Raw genomic sequence first — 20,380 nt, 5'->3', positions numbered from 1 at the left:
CCACTGATGCCTGTGCATTTAAAGTTAATTACAATCATTATGAATTTGACTTATCTGTGTGGTTAATGTGTTTGATCTCTCTGGTCAGATGACATGTTTTTGACTCACAGACTTCCTGAATTAATGATATTTCCTTCATTAATATCAGCATATAATAAAGCCTACTTTACACATAGGTTATAATTTGTACCTAATGGTGTTATTAATTTCTAATAAAGCTTTAATTAAGGATTTATCAATCAGTAATGAGTCAATAAAAAGAACAGGTTTCAGGTTGCTGTGTTGTTAAAAAAAAAAAAAAAAAAAGCCCTATATCCTCTTACATAGGTAGTTTAACTTGTTTCTCCTTTAGCTAGCACTTTAAATAATCTTGAAGGCTAATTAGAAAGCAAGAAACTCATGACCCTAAGATCGATAGAGGTAGACCAGTAAATTAGCTAGGCTGACTGTTGGCCAGGGTCAGCTTATCGCAGACATTTCGTTATCTGTGTACATGTCAACCTAATAGTGTGTCTGTTACACATTTTGTCCAGCAGAAAGCACTGACAAATTGAGTTCAGTAAGTGTATGTCATGGTCACACTGAAAAGATTGTTGGTTTATGTCATGCATTTGCTGTAGTCCTAAGAAGAAACTACCATGAGCTGATATTTTTGGACTCAATATTATGAAAAATTTCAGTGCCGGTGGAGCTATCAATGTTAATTAAGAGTTCTTCCACAACAACAATCCACCAGAACTGCTGGTTAATAATTTAAAATGTGCTCAGATAGTACAAAACTAAAAGCAGTAACAAATTTCTCAATAGTAAAATATCTTGCTGTCACACTTGGTCACACTCTTTCCATAACCAATGTCCATATTAAAGGATGCTAATCGAGAAAACAAGCAATTTATCAAAGCAGATCTTGATTATATTGCAATATTGCATATCGATTGGTAAGTAAAAATATGCTAATATAAAGTAAAAAGCCAAAGCACATTATACTACCAACCAGACAACCTGCCAACCCTAATGTTTGCTTTTTTATTGTAGATCTATAAAGCATTAACAAATTATTTATTACCACTTAATAAAGCTTTAACTTACTCTACAACAGACATGTAGATATACTCTTGGATACAGTGTTGAGAAGACACTAAAGCATGCTAGAGGGGCAGAATAATACCCTGATAAACATCCTTTTTCAGTGCAGAAACAGTTCAAATTCACACTTCCACTCTTGGATCTGAAGGTTTGTCAGCTGGAAAAAGGTGCATGATGCAACCTTGTATCCTCTTTGTCCACTGCCCTCTAGACATATTTCTGTCGGAGTTAAGCTATTTCATCATGTTTGATGGACAGGGGCAACGTATTTGCTTTATGAATAGAGCAGATCTGTCAAGCTGCCAGTCGCCCACTGCTACAGTTAGCTGACTGATTGATTTAGGTGCAGCTTCCCTAGAGAGTGACATTCTGTCGTCAATGACACAGTCCCTTTTCCCCTCTTCCTTCCTCCTATCTCTCTCTCCATATTTAACCCCCACGGCCCCCTCTTCCATTCCTCTATCCTAAAAAGCCTGGAGCACGAGCACCCCATTGACTTCAGTCCTGATGAAGGACGTAGACAGTCGATAAGCGCTGAAGGCATGGCGATTACAGATGCATGTGCTCATCAATAGCAAAGAGCAGGCTTGTTAAGTAAAACCCAGAAAATGTCATCCTACCTTTGATTACAGTATAGTGTCCGTCTTTGTTCCGGAAAATCCAACCTGCAGTAATCATGATTCTGTTAAAAGCGAGCCTTTTTGATGCTTTCAAAATTCGACGTTGTTAAAATAGCTCAAAATCCATGAACACTGCTTGTTCTGGTGAACTTTAATGTGAAACAGGCTCTGATACTGCATCTGTGATGTGTGGGTAAACTTTAATTGAAGTAGCTATCATCATTTAAAATCCATTACCCTCAATCATTCTTTTAAAAATTGATAATAATAATCCTGCTCCAAAAGATAGTTTCATTATCTTCCTGAAAGCAAAAAGCAAAAAAATAAAAAAATATTAATATCTTGACAGTGGTTTCAGCTTCTTGCAGTGAACCCTTTGTTTTTTTTTTAACCACAAGCTGAACCTGCTGTCAGACGAACTTCTTGAAAGCTGGAAATCAGTCTTTTTCAGAGCGGTGCTCATTATTTCTACACCTTTCCCCTAGAAAGACTGTTGCTGTGGGGTTGAAGCTGATGTCCCAGCTGGGGGTAAATGACATTGCTTGAACAAGGAGGCAGGCACTCTCCAGCCGTCTTCTTATCAGCTCAGCCGCAAGCTCCACAAATACTGAGTTGGGCGAAAGGTGTGGGCGAGGGGGCGGTGGCGGCGCTGGAGGACGCAGACAATATCAGCAGCTGTGAGGAGGAGCGATGACTCACTTCCATAGTGCCCTTATCTTATGATGTATGCAAGCCGGAGCAGGTTGCAGGTGTATCATATATCATCCTCATTGCTGTGTCCGAGCAGTTTGGAGTGTTGAAGGTGTGAAACATTACCAGAGACTTCAGCCATATTCCCGAACAGTCTGCTCATCCTTTGAGAAGTGTCGGCTCTGTTGGTTTTTGTCATTGTGCTGTCTTATATTCACATCCAATCATGTTGGCTCAGCTTCAGACACAAAGGAAGCCTCAAGGATAAAAACCACACGTTGTTCCTGCAGAAGCATTATCATTAAAGATCCCCAGTTCTTTCAGCCTTTAGACATTGGCCCTCCTTTTTATCTGTGGGTGACTGCTGATCCATGTGACTTCACAGTGAGGAATACTATTTTCTGATAATATAATCCCTCCTCCGGCCCAGGCCGGGTATCTCTTATATTCGCATCCCTCCCCAGGAGAGTCTGACACGCAGCCGCGTAGTTTCCAGGCTGAATGCATCCCTCGTCCTTATCGCTGCCTCCATATTGTGACTGTGATGCAAAGAGAGGATCAACTGGGAGGTTGGGGAGGGTGTTGCTGTGCTGTCTGATTAAAACATGAAGAGCAAGGGGAAGTCAGTCAAATTACTTTAACCCTGCATGACATAATATTTGCTCACTTATTTGTCACAATCAAAATTATGCCAGATTGATGTGACACTTCCAGAGCTGTCATTTACCGGATGACTGGCTGCATTTGATCTAAATCTTAATATTCAGAGCTTTTCTCCATCAGCTTATTTTTCTTTTTGCACGGCCTGAAGTTCTATTTGTTATGTTGCCATATGCTACAACTAGACAGAAACAAAGAGGTTTGAGTGAACAGTGTAGGTGGTAACAAAGAGTTATTGCAAATATTTCTGAGAATAATTCTTGTAGCTGAATCAGAAGTTGCAGCATTTCATCCAGACATGAAAACAGTGAGTCAGTGTTGATAGCTAACTCTCCTTGTTTTCTTTTTCAGTAGGCAGGTGTCAGTGGATGAGGTGGGCTGTTCTCCACAACCCATCATGGACGTCAACTACTGGACATTCCCGCATCTCGAAACGTCCCATCTGAATGGCTCCTGCTCCATAACACCTCCCTGTGTCTGAGCTGTCACAGGCTGTGGACACCATGACGCAGATGGACTACAAATACAGCCTGCTGGGCTCCACAGTGGACGACTACCGCAAGAGGCCACTGCTGCTGCAGGTGGACGATACACCGATGAACCTGTTCGCAGTCTTGGAGGTGAAGCGGGAGCTGCCGAGACGCTGGAGCACGCTGGGATTCTTCCGCAAGATCCGTCTCTACAGCTTCCTGTTTGGCCTGGCAGTCATGTTCCTCATCATGGCTTCCTACATCTTGACAGGCGACAAGAAGGGCCTCCTCCTCACCCCGTCCCCCTACCACTTCAGCAGTCTGGTCAGCCCGGGACCTTTCGCTTTCAACCTGTCCTCAGTCAAGGACTACGCACATATCAAACTGGTGGTCAAGTCCATCACCTCTAAGGTGGAGTTTCGCAGCAGTCGACAGCTTCCAGAGCTGAAAGCGCTGGTTAAGAGTGAGCCACATGTGAGTGATGCCTAACCCAGGATGCAAATTTGATCAGAAAATGTGATTTTGTTATCAGATCAATGTCTAATTAATACCTCACTGTTATGTTATCTCTTTATTTTAATCATAACAAATGTGGCCCAGCATGATATTGATCTCCCTTTCAATTGACAGTCACAGATGTGTCGCGAAGCATAATTAAATGCTCAGTGAAAAGGTGATTCAAATCAGTATTCGTTCCTACATGCCGTCTACACATGGTTCAATACAGCTACACCGGTGCAATTCCCCACCGGTTGCAGTGTCTAATTTAATTCATAAAGAGATAAAAACCCGCTCTGAAAACCTTGTTATAACGTTTCATGCCACACCAGATAATTGCATAGGTCCTTATTTTTTTCCACAAAGGATTTATAGCTCAAAGTCATCCCACTGTCTTTCAATGCGCTGGCCCTGCAGCTTTCTTGGTGTCCGTCTCACCTCAACGACCAGTTCAAGTAATTGTTAATCCTAATGATAATGGCTTGTGCCGGGGCTATTTGCAACATAACTAATTTCTTGTTGAACAAGCTAATGAATAGGAGAGTGTGGCTGAGAGACAATCGATACGGCATCTGTGGATGGATCCGGCGTTAATTGTCCTTAAAGTAGCCGCATCTCACAGGTAGGGAGTCATAATCACAAGGTCCTTTGTTGTGTCTGACAAAAAAAAACCCCTTTGAAATCTGAGAAATGACAGTGTTGAAAATGTGTCACCTAATTTCTACACCTACAGACTGCACGTATGTTCATGTAAACCACCGTCAGAAAGTTTTGGAGCAGATGAAGGTGCTAAAGTCCCTCTCAAAGCATTGATTAAACCACTAAATACTCATGTTTGTTACATATTTAGAGTTACTTTTTTCATGACAACAATCCCTTCCTGCCTTAAATTGCTTAGACACACATGTACACAGTTGTTTAATTTAGGATATGCAGATCTCTACTCACACATTTCTACTTGCGGAAGCTTGAGCGCACCAGCTGAGTTACGGCTCAAAAACACTGTAAAACTTCGCTACACTACACGATTACATATGAAGCGTCATAAGTCTGAATCTGTGTTTTTGAGACTGTCATCGGTGCATTATACTGTCAAAGCGCTAAGCATCAGTGCACTATAAGGATCAGCCACAGCGTTGACTGTTTACTTTGCTCATGACATGTCTTTCAGCTTATAAAAATATCACAGTTAGAAAGTATTAGAACAAATAAAGGTGCTAAAGTGGTAAAGTTCCTCTCAAAGCATTGATTAAACCACTAAAAATTAATTTCTGTTGTTTGGAAACAATCCCTTAAAATGGCGTAGATGGATCTTTACATCTTGTGCTTCCTTTAGAATCTACAGATCTATGACGTCCTCACTTCTTTCTCCACTCACACATCCTCAATTGCTGAAGCTCAAGCACACCAGCTCACTTACAACTCAAACACTGTAAAGCTACTCTGTCCTACACAATGGCAAGCTGTAATATCAGAGCAATTCAGCCATATATGTTCACACAACCAATGCACAAACCGATTGTGATAAAGAATAATGATACAGGAGGTCTTCCACTACAAATGGACAGGATTGCTTCCTTAGTTTTGTTACATATGAAACCCTGAAAATCTGAATGCATGTTTTTCAAACTGTCACTAGTGTACTGTTGCATCAAAGTGGAAATGCTCAGCCCCGACGCTGACTACTTATTTCACTTACGATACATCTTCCAGCTTATAAAAAACACCATATGGACACGTGACTAAGATTAAAAAAAAAAAATTGATTTTCATCAGAGAGAGTTTTTGTACATCAATACTGGCTGAGTCCTGATGGACCTGGAGTCCAATTTAGGGGAAATTCGAACAATGATCCAAGTTTTTATGGCCACAAATTCGAATGTTCTTAACTGGCCAAGTCAGTCCCCTGACCTCAATTTAACGGATTGCAAAGGCCTCCCAAAACAAGAATAAAGTAAAGATAGCTGCAGTACAGTCCTGGCAGAGCCACAGCAGTAAAGAAAACAGGTGTCTGCTGACGTTTTTTGGAATGTAGCCTTCAGGCAGCCACTGAATACAAAGGATTTGATTCCAAATATTAAAACATATGTTAACTTCAGTGTGTTTTAAAAAGCAGCTACAGTTCCCACACTGTTCATCTGACATGGATGTCAGATATCTGTGTACTCACTTGTGTGTCTCTCTACAGCCAATTTACTGCAATCCAACTCCTCTACAGACTGTAAACGCCTGCACAAACTTGTCATAGTGTTTGCCTCCTCCTGCCAAAACAGCAGCCCAGACACAAAAAAATTTTGAGCTGTTTTGACAAACCTCTTCTTTTATGGTCTGTGGAAATGTCTGGAAATGACTGGAATGTATTTGTCTTCCATCGCTTAGCAAAGATCATCTTTGGTTTACAGAAGGCTTAGTCTGAGATGTTTTTGGGAATAATGTGACTAAGCAGCTTGATGCAACTTGCTTTCTTTGCCTCTACAGATGTTTTCTGTCATCCCTCGCAAATTCCTGCCTGGAGTCAAAAACCCCTGCTGGTATGAAGAATACACTGGGAATATCACTTCAGACCCATACAAGACAAACTTGTACGGACGCTACTCACGGCGCTTCCGGACGGTTTTTCAGCACTTGAGGAACACTTTCCAAGAACACTTGTTCCACCGCAACAGGAGACTCTACCGCATGCGGTGCCTTCCTTATTTCTATATAATTGGCCAACCAAAGTGTGGCACTACAGACCTGTATGACAGACTGAGGCTGCACCCGGGCGTCAAGTTCACCACTTTCAAAGAGCCACACTGGTGGACCCGCAAGAGGTTTGGTGAGTACAGAACTCTGTAATTTCCTGTGGCAGAAGCCTCCAGACTGGTATACAATAATGAGAGCCTGAGAACATTACAAGTGTTAAATGTGACTCCCTGCAGTACATCATTTTGGCAGAGCCATACCTCAGGGGGCCTCAGAAAAACAATCAGTGACAGAAGTTTGAAGAGGCCTCAAAGGCAGGGCTGTCTGTTCCATGAGCATAATTAAATATATCCCCTATAGTGTCCTCATATTGTCAAAATGTGTAGTTTGTGGTAATTAAATTGCATCATTTCTGCACATTCCACGAGCTAATTGGGGAGAATGTCCTCTGGGTATTGACTGACAACTCCCTGCTGTGTCAAACTGAGATTTCTCTACATGAAATATACCAAAAACTGCAATTGTGATTTTTTTTTTCTTATATAAAACTGAGCTGGTCGTGAGCCCTGAATGTGACGTCTAGCAAGTATGTCTGATGCTCACAGTTCAATCTCCCAGAGCAGTTCCTATGCAATTAACTGAGAAATGAATATTCAAGACCCAACTTGTGCCGTGCATGAGAATAAAACGAAACTGTTTATTTTCTACCTGAGAGTTGTTAGCCCTAAATTTATAGCTCTAATGGTGTATTTACAATCTTTATTGCCTCCTTCATTCAGCATTCTGAATGCTAATCGGTTTTTCTCTTCCCCCCTCGTGTGTGCCTTTACACCATCATTAGCCTCATTCCTCTGCAACTTCCTCATCTGAGGACGTGCAGTAGATGTGGTAACAACGCTCATTACCGGCTCAACTACACGCAGAAGAATCTAGACTAACTTTGCCTCACCATCATCTGTGACATAAATTTCCCTCTGTGGTGGAAACCACTTGAAACGAATACGTGAAAACTAACGTTTGAAGCCTTCCTCACACACTTTGAGCCCACACGTGTGGGTGCACCGTCTCTTGCACTTGTTTAACAAACCTTAATGCTGCACACACTCCTTGCGACACGTCTCCACCATGAACTTAGCTTCACTTACAGTGGCTGTCTTATTTCACACCTTTCTAGCAGTTCCCCTCTTGGATTTTATACTCCCATTTAAAAGCGAAACAGACCCATCATACATTTATTTAATTACACACCAAATCATCCCACTTTATGATGGAGCCGTTGCATATTTCACTAACTCTTCGGTGCAATTTCATATTCATATTTACGTTGTCTCTTCTAAATATTTGCCAATTTAGCTGGTGGAGATTTTAACACTATCTGTTAATCATTGGCTTGTTTAAGTTCAGATTTCTTAGACACACACAACCCTCTGCCACTGTTCTGCTGGCATTCAAGGAGTTTGAACAGGTGGTAACTCAAACAAGACATTTACTCAAACAAAGACAAAACCTAAGCGCCGGGAAGGATGGGCTGCCTCACAACAGACATCTGGTCGTATGGCAGTTCTGTCATCTAAACGTGTGGTTGTCGTCATGGTTTTTCTTTCTCTATGAGCATCTGTGATGTTAAAAGAACCACCACACCATCACAGATGGGTATAAAAGCCATGTGAGATCTGGCAGTGAGACTCTATTCGCCAAGAATGAACTGAAAATCCTCTGTATTAAACAAATCCAGTGCTTACTTAACTGACAGGTGTAATATTGTAATGCGCCTTTGGTTTGATTTGGTGCACCTTTAACCTGTTTTCCATTCAGATGTAGAGATTTTTAAAGCAAACTGAGCTGCTAATAATACAAGCAGTATCAGTTTTAAGTAGGCTAAGATTCTAATTCTGTCTTGTGTTTTTGTCCCCCAAAAAAGGCAAATCATCATCCCCAATTTACCTATGTGTTTTTTGTTTCCCTTTATAACCGAAACAGTCATTAAGACTCATGAATAATGGAGACTTTTGTGCAACTCAAGAGGCCGACATCCGTTGTGTGAGTCAGTGCATGTGTGTGTCACAATTGTGTGTCTGCATTTGTGAAGAAACATTTCAAAGGAAAAAATAAATAAATGCAAAGTTCAGCATTTGAGCTGTGGGCCAGTGAATGTGAGTTGCACACATACAGCGTACAGATAATCTCATAATTCTCCTTTAAGAACAGCAGCAGCACTATCACATCAGTGCAATATGAGGACTCAATTTTCATGCCGATTTCTCGCTGTGGATATGAGCTATTCTTCTGCTCAGCAATCAGTGATACATATATTTTATGCCAGAAGCTATCTGGCTAAATTTTACTTAATGATTTTATTAAAATCACTCAGGGTTTTGGTTCTTGTTGTGGATACTACATACAGTATTTGGCCACACATTTCTGGGGAAAAAAATCAGCCAAATTGTCGCCACAGATATCAAAAGAGGCTTAACTGTCACAGCCAAAGAAATCCCTTTGAAGTTCATCCAGTTGCTAACTATGCCCCTAATCCCACGGAGACTCACAAAACCTAATTGGAGGATTGATCAGTCTGCATGCAATGCTTATTTTATGTGTTGTGTTTAGTTTGAGTTGATAATTATTTGAACCTCATAAAGCTGTGGGATATGGTTGAGTTGTTCGGCTTAATTTGTCTGCCTCTCGCGTATGTTTTTCCGCAGCCTCTGATGTTTTGCGCAGCAGTAAGTGCGGCTTTATCCCAAGGACATAGGTCCCTCTCAGTTATTGTCCCCCCATGCTTTCATCTTTGCTGTCACTTTCTTTCTCGCTATCCCTTCTAGTCATGTACTTCGGGCTATGTGCTGGTAATCAGCACTTTTCTCTTAAGACATCCTTTGAGAATGCTCTGAATTCAAATGGTCTTGTTTTGTATTTATTTATTTCATTCCCCCTTGAGGCTCTGCTCAGCTGATGCTGTGAAAAGGTGATTTGATGCGATCCGCACCACATAACTTTCTTAGAGGAGCAGTTTGAATCTTAAGCAGATGTGCCTGCTGTGTACAGTTCTCATCAAGAAACACAGTTTATTTCAAAATTGCCTGACACTTCATTCATATCAAAAAGCAGAGGGAAGGGGGGGGGGGAGCCCTGAAGCAAGACACACCAGAGCCATCACACCTCATACAAGTGTGACCATTCTGGATGAATAATGATGCATGCTGGGTGTTTGGAGACATTACTAGAATTTTCTATTCATGTTTTCCTGCTAAGCAGAGAAAGGTGTTTTACTGGTACACCATCAAAGCATCACTGAAAGTAACAGATGTCTGAGTTACCTCATTATCCTTATGCTGCAAGGATACTCCTAAGTCCTACACCGCATCTCAACAATTTCCTAGTAAATTATAATTATACTGTGCACCACAGCAGCTCAGATGAAAAACACATTTGCTAGTCCTGCATTTAAGGCATTAACTTGACATTGGCCCTTAATTGGAAACACCAAAAACTGAGCGGGGACAGTATTCCCTCCTGAATTTGGATTGGGCCTGAACTCGGGTTTAATTAGGTCACTCTGCAGTCAGGACAACAATGAAGCTCTAATAACCTCTTTCAATATGATCACAGAAACACATGGGGAGGAAAGGGCAAGAATAAAAACATGCTTGATGAATACACACCCATCTTTAGCCATAGGTTCCCACCCAAAGACACACCAGCTCCAGCAGTTTATTTTTAGCCTCACGAAGATGTGATAACTTGCCAACATAAACATACCCAAAGATGTAAGTGTATACTATGAAGGGCATCCACTTTAGCTGTCTTTGTCTCTCTCTGCCAGGTATCATTCGCCTCAGCGAGGGCTTCCATGATCGATACCCAGTGGAAGATTACCTGGACTTGTTTGATCAGGCTGCTTACCAAATTCAGGGCAACCTCACAGCAAATGCCAGTGGATCCCCCAGCCACCCTAACATCATCATTGGTAAGTGAAATGACAGTGAGTTCATGTTTGAGGTAAACACTCAATGGATTTGAATTCTTATCTTATATTTATTTAAAGGATTGATGCAAAGGGGATGGGAAGGGCTGAAACAAAACTAACCAAAGTCTCGTCATTTAGGTGCATTAGTTAGCCATTTTGCCTCTAGAGTTGCAGCAGACAGCTAGACTGGCTTCAGAAGCTGCTAGAATGTGATATCTTTGCCTGGATAGTTAATGACACCGCTCCTGATTGCATTTATGCAGCTTTGCCTGCTCAACATGAATTTATTATAATGTACTCCACTTTCCACACCACCACTACAATGGAAAGTGTTTTACAGCTCCAATTATCAGGGTATCATACTGCTCAGCCTACCAGGAAAGTTTCTTAAAGGGTGCTAGAGGGGAGGCTCCAACCAACTGTCAGAACTCGGATTCAGGAGGAGTTATGCAGACTCCATTCTGGCTGAGGAACAGTGGATCAGCTCTTTACTCTTGTGGAGTTGCCGAAGGAGTTATGGGAGTTTGACCTTCCTGTCCTAATGTGTTTTGTGGACTTGGAGAACAACCCTGTAGGGGAGTGCTGCCAGAGTATGGAGTACCAGAGCTGTCGCTACAAACCATCCAGTCCTCGTTCAAAGTGAGAGCTGTGTTTGTATCCTCGGCAATAAGTCAAACACTTTTCTGTTGTGTGATGGACTGTGAAGGCCGTCCTTTACTTCTGGTTCTGTTTGTGATATTCATGGACAGAATCTCAAGGGTTAGTTGGGGTGACGAGTTTTTCTGGTTTGGAAATCTCAGCGTTGCACTTTGTCATCTTCAAAAAGCAGAGTTTCACTTCTGCTTTTTCTGCCAGGCTAATTCCAGGGTAGGTTTTCTGTGAGTCAGATGAGGAAGAATCTGGGTTGTGGATGAAATCACAATGTGAGGGATGACCTCCTTAAACAGTATTCATTCTTGACAATTTGGTCAAGATTTAACAGAATTTTTTGTACACAGTTACTATTGTAATGTTGAATACAATCTTTTAGAATTTCCCCCCCCTATGATTGTGACGTGGGTCTGTTGCCTTTTGAAGATGATGTGATTCTTCCAGGCTTCATCAGGCAATGACCTTTAGTGCACACTGGGTTGGCTTGTAGCCGACTGCAAAACAGGCTGAAGAGAGTCAGCACCTCTGACTCTGAGGCCATTGTTCTCTGCCAGAAACTGATGGATTGCTCCCTCTGAGTTGGGGGTGAGTTGAATCAGATATTGTTCAAGACTGACAGTAAAATAGAGTGTGAGATAGACAGTGACAACAGTAATGCAGTCATTGTGCTGGGCTGCTGTGGTTGGGCTTAGATAAAGTAGGTGCTCAGATATTCAGTGAGAGCTTAGGGCAGAGTCGCGGCTACTTCCTGTTGAAAGGAGCCATTCAAGGTTGTTCAAGCATCTGATTAAGATGCCTCATGGGCACCTTCCGTTGGAGGTTTTCCAAATATGTCCAATTGGGAGGAGATCCCAGTGTAGACCCTTAGGTGCTGTATATCTCATCTCACCTGGGAACACCTTGGGACCCTTCAGGAGGAACTGGAAAATGTTGCTGGAGAGATGTAATTTAAGAACTTGAATGCATTTTTTGTCTGCTTCCACCACAACCTAACCCTGGATTAGCCAACAAAATGGAAGTATGCTTTACAATCTGACCAATAAGTGAAGGGGGCCTGAGTTGGCAATTTGAATGTAGCCTGCACATGCATGTAACTACAAAAGTGCAACTACATGTTTGTGCCAAAGTGACATTGGAAGTGTTATATGGAGACTACAAAAACTCCTTTACACTTTTGGCTGCTTGTGTTTCCCACTACACCTTTCTGATGATCCAAGTGAAGACACCATGAAACTAATTTTAAAACAGCTCAGTATCAAAATTACAAAGTAGTAATGAGACAAATCAAACACCATTGCCTTGGGTTACCCTTTAAATAAAGGAAAGCAAATGCAGTTACTCTGGCGAGCATTTTTATAGCACAAGGTATCCTGATTGCATCCACTCATTGTTTCATCAGTGATACGAGCAGGTGAAATTGGATTGAAACAATAAAAAAAATCTATGCCTTATCTATGACGGGGCTGCTGTGTAAAGTAAGAATCCAGCTTCAAGGTTTGAACCTTCATTCAGCCCTTGTCCTAACCTTAAGCCCATTCATAATCCAAAAGCAACCCAGCCATACTTTGCATCTAATATCAGCTCCAGGCCCAAGATTAACTGTAACCCAGGCACTGAATATCATATTCTGATTTTGCGCTGTGCAAGCAAAGTAGAGCATAATTTCAAACTCAGCAAATCTGATAGTGAGGCACTTTATGACAAGAAGCTGCTTATCAGCATTTGTCTATTCCAATAAAGTACCACCAATCTATTACGGAGTGATTATCTTAAGAATTAGACGTTGGGGAATCTAAGACAACGAGATACAAATGATAGCAAGTAAAACACTGTCTGACATCATGCTAATCAGATCTCCAGGCAGTCTTAGTTGCACAAACATTTCCTGTTCGGTGTAATCTTTGCCTTCCTGTTTTGTAAGAGCTCCACATCATGTCAGAGAACAGCTTTCGTTCCCCACCACACTGCTGAATCATATTAGTTACTCAGGTCATGTATCAGTGCTGTGATCTGTGTGGGGAACACGGCCTGACAGTATTCTGCGCCCTCGTCAGGCTGCAGCCAATAGCGTTTGGCTCGGGGTGACCTGACACTTGCCTGGAACTTCACTTGTAATCTTGTCTCCAATATTACACGGCTGCTATTAAAGCAGCAGGTAGTGAGGCTGGAGCACAGGACTGCTCTGTAGCAGCCACTTTCACTTCAGCAGAGGGAAGGTAATGTTTAAGAGAGCTGGTGACTCAGCCCTAAAGAGAGGCTCTAACAGCTTAATAATACTGGACTTCCTTCTGCCTCACTTAGCCACTTCACTGAAGTGCTGTATAAAGGAATCATTGTTTTGTTGTGTCAGGACAGCAATAATATCCGCAGCGGGGTGGAGAAGTCTTACGAACCTCCTTCCTCTATCTGCATATCCTGTATCCAGGCCCTCTGCTCTGTCTGTCTTTTCATGTCTTCTAAACACTGTCAAAAAAGAAAAACTGCTCAGCTGCAAAGAAAAACTGATTTAAGTTCGCGACAATGGCCTTTTCACACTGGACTGAGTTGGTGCATTGAGTGCAGCTTAGCATGCTGCCTGTTTTGTTTCCCTCTTTAAATAAATAATCCTTGCAAGGAGTGTGCCAAAGCCCCTCTCAGTATTCACACCATGCCCTGGGACAGCCCAGTAAGGTGCAGGCTTATGGCCAGGATCTTTGGGCTTCTGAATCTCTTCAAGCGACAGCCAAGACCGAGTCACTGTGCAACACCAAAGGCACGCCGGTCTGGCTCCTCCATTTGTTTGCCCTATTACAGCCTCTCCCCGCAGAGCAAAATAAGCCCTTTTAATGGACATGCAGAGCTTTAAATAGCCTTGATCACAGTGTGTAGCATTTTTAGGCATAACAGCATTAGCGACGATCCTGTTTCACTCTCACCGTTGTCATCAGAGAAAATAGGCCCTGGCTATCATCCCTTTCTCCGAGGAAGTGAGGCAGATAAGGCTCGTGTGTTGTGTTCCCTCCAAATACATCACGGCTTCACTTCACAGATAAGAGGATAATGAAGGCACAGACAGCCTAATGAATCCTGGATATCATTTCTCAGCGCAGCCTGATAAAGTTTCGGGCCTCAAATTGTTTGAGAAACGACATCCTCTGACTTGTTATGAGCGCCGGTGGCGTCGCTGTGTGAGCTGAAGTTATTTTGTAGTTTTGCTCACAGCTAGAGGTGTAATTGCTGTTGCCTTTTTTTGTTTGCGCACTTGCTTTAGAATCCTGTGTTTTATTGACCTGTTGCTTGTGTGTTGAGAACATGCTGTGTCTGTCTGTTCCAGCCTTAATTTAGGGGAAATTGCATGAAGAAGCGGTTATATTTATTTCGTATTCTTGTTTTGTAAAGAGAAGTCAAGGGATTTATCTGTTTATTTTGATTATTTTTCAAAAAGTGAGTGGAAAAATGATAAAGAATACAAATCTGACAGCAAACACTTTAGTTGCTTGGAGGAAGTTTGGAGGATAATCAGCCAATTAAAGATTTGTACTGTCAGTGTCACAAGATGCGTGTAAACTAAAATGAAAGCATCTTTGTGACAACAGGCCTTGATTTATACAAAAAAAGACTGCCACCTTCATCATCAAAATCATTTCCTTCTTTATATACTTGACTGATGTGTTTGTTATTTTTAATTAGAACAAACGTTTTACAAAAATGCCTGTCACCAGAGTGCAGGAGCTTGTTTTCACATGTTTGTTTTGTCTTACCTGCATTCCAATAGTCAGTTTACGATGATATATTTCAAAACGATGATTGACTAGACAGCCGTACATACAGTATATTCAGCAAGACACATCAAATGGAATGCCATACAGTAAGAAAAGCCAAAAATGTGTTTACACGTGTGTTTTGTTTCGTCTTTGTGGCTACATAATCTTGATGTGCACATATTTTTATTTGAACCGCCGTGGGTGCATCTTTTGCAGGAGAAGCCAGTGCATCCACCATGTGGGATAACAACGCCTGGGTGTATTTCTATGACAACACCACAGAGGGAGAACCTCCCTTCCTCATCCAGGACTTCATCCACGCCCTGCAGCCTGATGCCCGCTTTATTGTCATGCTCAGGGACCCGGTGGAAAGGTGGGAGAAACATCCGTTACTGTGTCACCAGCTGCACATCTGCACTAAAGTGCCAGTAATTATTCAGACAGTTGTGACACGCACGTCTAACGCATCCCTATCATAACCGTTTACTCTGCTGATACAGACCGATACCTTCCCGGTTTATAGGAAACAAAAGACCTGTTGTCGCAAAAGATGTGCCTGCTTTTACTCACACTATCTGTCCTAGAAGTTTCATTATGATGCCTTTATCATACACGTGCTGCTGAATGCCTGAGAGGTATTCTGTTCAAACTGGGTTTTTTCATGCTGTTAACGTTGATTTTTTACTTCTGAAAATGTCTGAACATGCTCCCTGTAATTGCCTTTGTCTGTCAAATCAGAGCCCATGCAACCTTTCCCCAAAAAGCAATTCTGGGGGAAATGAATTGCATGCTCAATTAGATTAACCGTGCCATTTTTATTACGTGAGACTTGTTTACAACCGAGACATTTTCCTCGGTACAGACACTAACATCTCAAACTAAATTGCAGTGGAGCGTTTATATGGCTCTGTGTCTCCTGCATTGCTTTTTTTCCATACAGACTGACATGAGGCGCCAAACACATTTTTTTCCCATCATCAGAGCTAAGATTAGAAGTCAGCTGAATAAAACTTGTCTAAAATCTGAGTTGAGTTTACTGTCATTCCCAGGCTCATTATTTTTGGTTCGCTTTATTTATGTAAAAACTGTTGGAAAAGGGATAAAAATATCAATACTATAAATTTTCTTTTTTTTTAAACCACCACAGTGAATGCATAATCAGCTGCCTTTTGCTGCTTCGCTTTGTACTGCTGGAAGTGTTCTCTGCTGTCAACGCTGCAGTCACACCTTGTTTACCATAAACTACAGAGATCTGTCCCTGTGTTGCTGCAGGAAGCTTTGCATGAAGACGAAATATGGGTTCAATTAGGTTTAAACCCATCTGCTACATGTAAAAAACAGAAAAATAATGAGTTGCATGGTTATTTTTGTTGTTCATATTTGTTTACAGAGCATCTCTGTCGTCTTGCAGGCTGTACTCCGACTACCTTTACTTTGGAATTGCCAATAAGTCTGCAGAGGATTTCCACGAGAAGGTGTCAGAGTCACTGCAGCTATTCGAGGGGTGCCTTACGGAGTACACAATGCGCTCCTGTGTGTACAACACTACTGTCAACAATGCCATGCCAGTGAGTGTTCCCTCCCTCCCGCCTTTGTCTCGTGGCTCTGCTGAAAACCGGCATTTAGCGCCCCGGTTTATTAGCTGGTGGGAAGGAAGAAATAGAAAAGGAGCGAGAAAGACAGATGGAGTGAAATCCACGCTTCATTAGTACATGCTAAAGCTTGCAGGACAGACTTTATGAAAGGGATTGGCAACACTGCTGAGCCCACTGAGCAGTTCAGTGCCTTGAGCCTCTCTGTGCAGCACAAAACCTAGTTTACCAGTGCTGTGAACTTCCTTCTTACTCCCAGACCAAGTCTTAGTGTCAGCCAGTGCAGGGCCCCGGTGTTAGGCCCCTGGCCAGCTTTTCCCACAGTGCCCTGAGGCAGACTGGGCGAGAGAGAGGGGGAGGAGGTGGAGTAGACTGGCCTGTCCTTATTTTCTGGCTCCCCCCCAGGCTGCCTTGTATTCAGAGGTCCTCCTCTCCAACTGCCACCGACAAGCTTTATGGCCCTCCAGAGCATGCTCACTCTCTGCCGCTGGCCTAATTGTCCATTCACTAATATCTTCTCAGAGTTATAAGCCCATGTGAGAACTGCTACAGCTGTCCGTACAGAAGCCTTTGCATGCCTGCCGTTCTTTGATAAAAGTTTTAGAGCTCAGATTAGAGTCCGGGGAGGAAAACAAATAAACCGAAGCGAGAGAACAGGGGTTGGCTTGAACTGTTGTACCAAATTAATTTAACAAAGAAAGTTCTGCTGGTCTGGCTTGTAATCATTTATTCTAACAAGCCTTTCAGTTTTGCTAGGAAGAGAAAAGACAAAGTTTTTTGTGGATACTGTCACAAAATATCCATTTTATCAACAAGTAGGATAATGCAAATGCTTTGCAGAAATCTATAATATGAATCAATCTTTGTCTTAAACCAAAAAGGGAAAAATGATGAACTAACAGTCCAAAATCCAAAGATATTTCAATTTACAGCTATATAGACAAGAGAATAGCAAACCATCTTCACATCTGAGAAACTAGACCAGTTGAATATTTGGAAAATTATAACAAATTTTATTGTTTTCCACAATGGTCAGTGCCATGCTATGTCTCCCTACTGTCAGTGGTGAGAGTGTGTGTGTGAGTGTGTGTGTGTGTGTGTGTGTGTGTGTGTGTGTGTGTGTGTGTGTGTGTGTGTGTGTGTGTGTGTGTGTGTGTGTGTGTGCGTGCGTGCGTCTGTGTATGAAGTGAGGGAGGGAGGGAGGGATGGGTTTTCTTGTTTTTAATGATTTTAAATATTGTAAAGCACTTTGTGTTGCTTTAACTGTATGAAATGTGCTATATAAATAAAATTTGATTGATTGATTGATATCAATAACTGGCCTAATGTCATTTGGTTTCACCTCATTGTGGAGCAAAACCAAATAGCATCATCATGGAGGGGTATGAACTGTTTCAGTGATTCAGGTTTCTCATTCTAGAGGTAACATCTTTCCCATCCTGCTCCACATAATTAGCGCCACATATTACCAGCACATGTTCACATGCCCACACGGTGTCCAGCATTACCCAGCCGAGTTCATGGGGAAGATGAAAGCTGTTGAAATTCCCTCCCTCCCTCTGTTCGTCTCATTAAAGAAGTTTATGCATGCACCGCCGTGTCCCCCTGCTAAGGAGGAGGTTTCGTGGACAGAACTCGCCTTTTCCTCACGTCAGTTCTCCTGTTTTGTGCCCTCAGGTTAGATTGCAAGTCGGCATATACATTGTGTACCTAATGGACTGGCTGACGGTCTTCAGCAGGGAACAGATTCTGGTCCTGAGGTTGGAAGACCATGCCTCGAACAGGAAATACACGATGCACAAAGTCTTTGATTTCCTCAGTCTGGGTAAGTGAGCATCACATCCCTGAAGTGTGACCTCTGTGTAATCACTCCCCCTGGGGATCGGTTTAATACAAATCAGCTCACTAAATACAAGCAGGGGTATGTCATGTTGCAAAGGCTGTGATTATTAGCAGCAGGAATCTGAAGCAGGTGCTGATTAAACAAATTTGATATCAGGCAGCCTGTGTTATTTTAGAATCTGCATGGCAACAATATGATTCGAGTTGGCACTGGTGTAAGAAAACACCCACGGTTTCACACAGATTCAAGATATTGAAAAAATTATGCTCGACGCTGCAAAGTGTCCTTGGATGAAAGGCGCAGACAAATAAAATTTTATATCATTATTGTTATTAAAGTCTGACAGCATGTGGTATTGCCCGGAAAGAAAAGAAAAAGACACTTGGTACACGGCTTTTCTTTGCAAAGGTCATTCGATCTAGTGGGAAGTGGAAAATAAAACCTAGTCCTGAATACTTTAACTCCAGTGCAATTCAGCCACAAATGCCTGCATTAAGAGACAAAACAGATTAAGGGAGGAGTTTCTTTTTCTGTGTAAATGAGCGTAGTGAACATATTTCATTTACAATGTTGATTTTGAAGTGCTTCAGTCACTACAGCCCACAAGCATAGAAAAAATGTAAATTAAATTTCCATCAGCTACAATTCTGAACTTCCTTACACCTTTCATATTTTCAGTATCAAAGATTCCAACCTTTCCTTTGGGTATACATGGTGCAGACTACAGTTTATGACAGTTAAAAACAGTTCTGCCCTGTGGTACAGAAGCCCTCCTTACTTTATTCTTACTGGTGTATTCCACAGTGTAATTGCCCCAAAGCTCTGACTTTGCTCTTCAAACAGCTGCCATCCACCATCCAAGGTGCGATTACCTCCCAGAGAATCTTCCGCTTCAGAGTCCTTTTTAGACTGTTTTGTTCCATTTGTTTAGTGCTGCAGGAAAATGTGACGTCAGCTTGAAAAAGAGGGGATGTGAAAGTAGGTGTTTGTGTCTTAACAGGGCCGCTGACGAAAGAAATCGAGTCAGAGATCACAAGAAGTCCGGCATCAAACACCAGGAGGCCAGCCGACAAAAACCTGGGACCCATGCTGGCCATCACTAAAGAGATCCTGCGGGACTTTTACACGCCGTTCAACGAGAAATTGGCAAAAGTGCTGCGGAATGACTCCTTCCTCTGGGAGAATAACTCTAAACTCTAAAACAGCCCACCTCCTGTTACTTCAGTTAAAAACCACTGATGCGTCAACCAGCCCCTTTGTTTGGGTTTCATCTCTCTCAAGTGCCCATGAAAATCAATGTTTTTCTTCTCTTTTTTCTTATTTAAATTATTTTTTAAGTTATAAAATAACCAGAGATGAATCAAAGATAGAAAAATAGCACAAAAGCGAGTGTGGTGGTTTAGTGTGTGTGTGTGTGTGTGTGTGTGTGAGTGTGAGTGTGAGAGAGAGAGAGAGAGAGAAACAGAGTGAGTGAATACAAGAGATGTTGGCAGGTTCTTGATTGTTGTTTTCTTGTGACCAGATGTACAAAATTAAATAGTGAATTCAAAGATATTAAAGTGTTACGGTGTCTTTTCAAGTTTGGTTTGATTAATTGAAAGATAGTCACAGAACTGAAAAGATGAGATCTATTAATTTTTGCCCTTTTCATCCAGCACAGTTGGAATATATTCAAGTAGACTTGAGTCTTTTAAATGTTCAGGTTCACTGGCAGCTTCTGTAATAAAAACACAGTTTACTAGTGGAACAACACCACCCTCTACTGTAAAATACACGTAGCTGCAGTCTTCCACCACCACTGCTCCTAAAAAGCTAAAAATACAGACTCTAAATTGAATATATGCTGCCTTCAAATGTAAACTTCATCCAATAATG

At 41.9% G+C, this 20,380-nt stretch overlaps 1 protein-coding gene across 1 annotated transcript in view; it reads left to right on the top strand.

Annotated features, from left to right (window-relative positions):
* LOC111570635 (carbohydrate sulfotransferase 15-like) overlaps positions 1-20,084 on the top strand; it is a 38,616-nt gene extending 18,532 nt beyond the window's left edge. Inside the window, exons 2-8 of the mRNA XM_023273501.3 lie at positions 3,408-4,000; positions 6,503-6,842; positions 10,533-10,676; positions 15,287-15,443; positions 16,482-16,638; positions 18,340-18,487; positions 19,506-20,084. Coding sequence (XP_023129269.1) covers positions 3,560-4,000; positions 6,503-6,842; positions 10,533-10,676; positions 15,287-15,443; positions 16,482-16,638; positions 18,340-18,487; positions 19,506-19,705 — 1,587 coding nt within the window. The 5' untranslated portion in view covers positions 3,408-3,559 and the 3' untranslated portion in view covers positions 19,706-20,084. The remainder of the gene's footprint in view (positions 1-3,407; positions 4,001-6,502; positions 6,843-10,532; positions 10,677-15,286; positions 15,444-16,481; positions 16,639-18,339; positions 18,488-19,505) is intronic.
* The last annotated feature ends 296 nt before the right edge of the window (positions 20,085-20,380 follow it).

This window comes from Amphiprion ocellaris, chromosome 18 (assembly GCF_022539595.1).
Source record: "Amphiprion ocellaris isolate individual 3 ecotype Okinawa chromosome 18, ASM2253959v1, whole genome shotgun sequence".
Lineage (NCBI taxonomy): Eukaryota > Metazoa > Chordata > Actinopteri > Pomacentridae > Amphiprion > Amphiprion ocellaris.
Note: the sequence above shows the minus strand (reverse complement) of the source record. Positions and strands in the feature narration are given on the sequence as shown.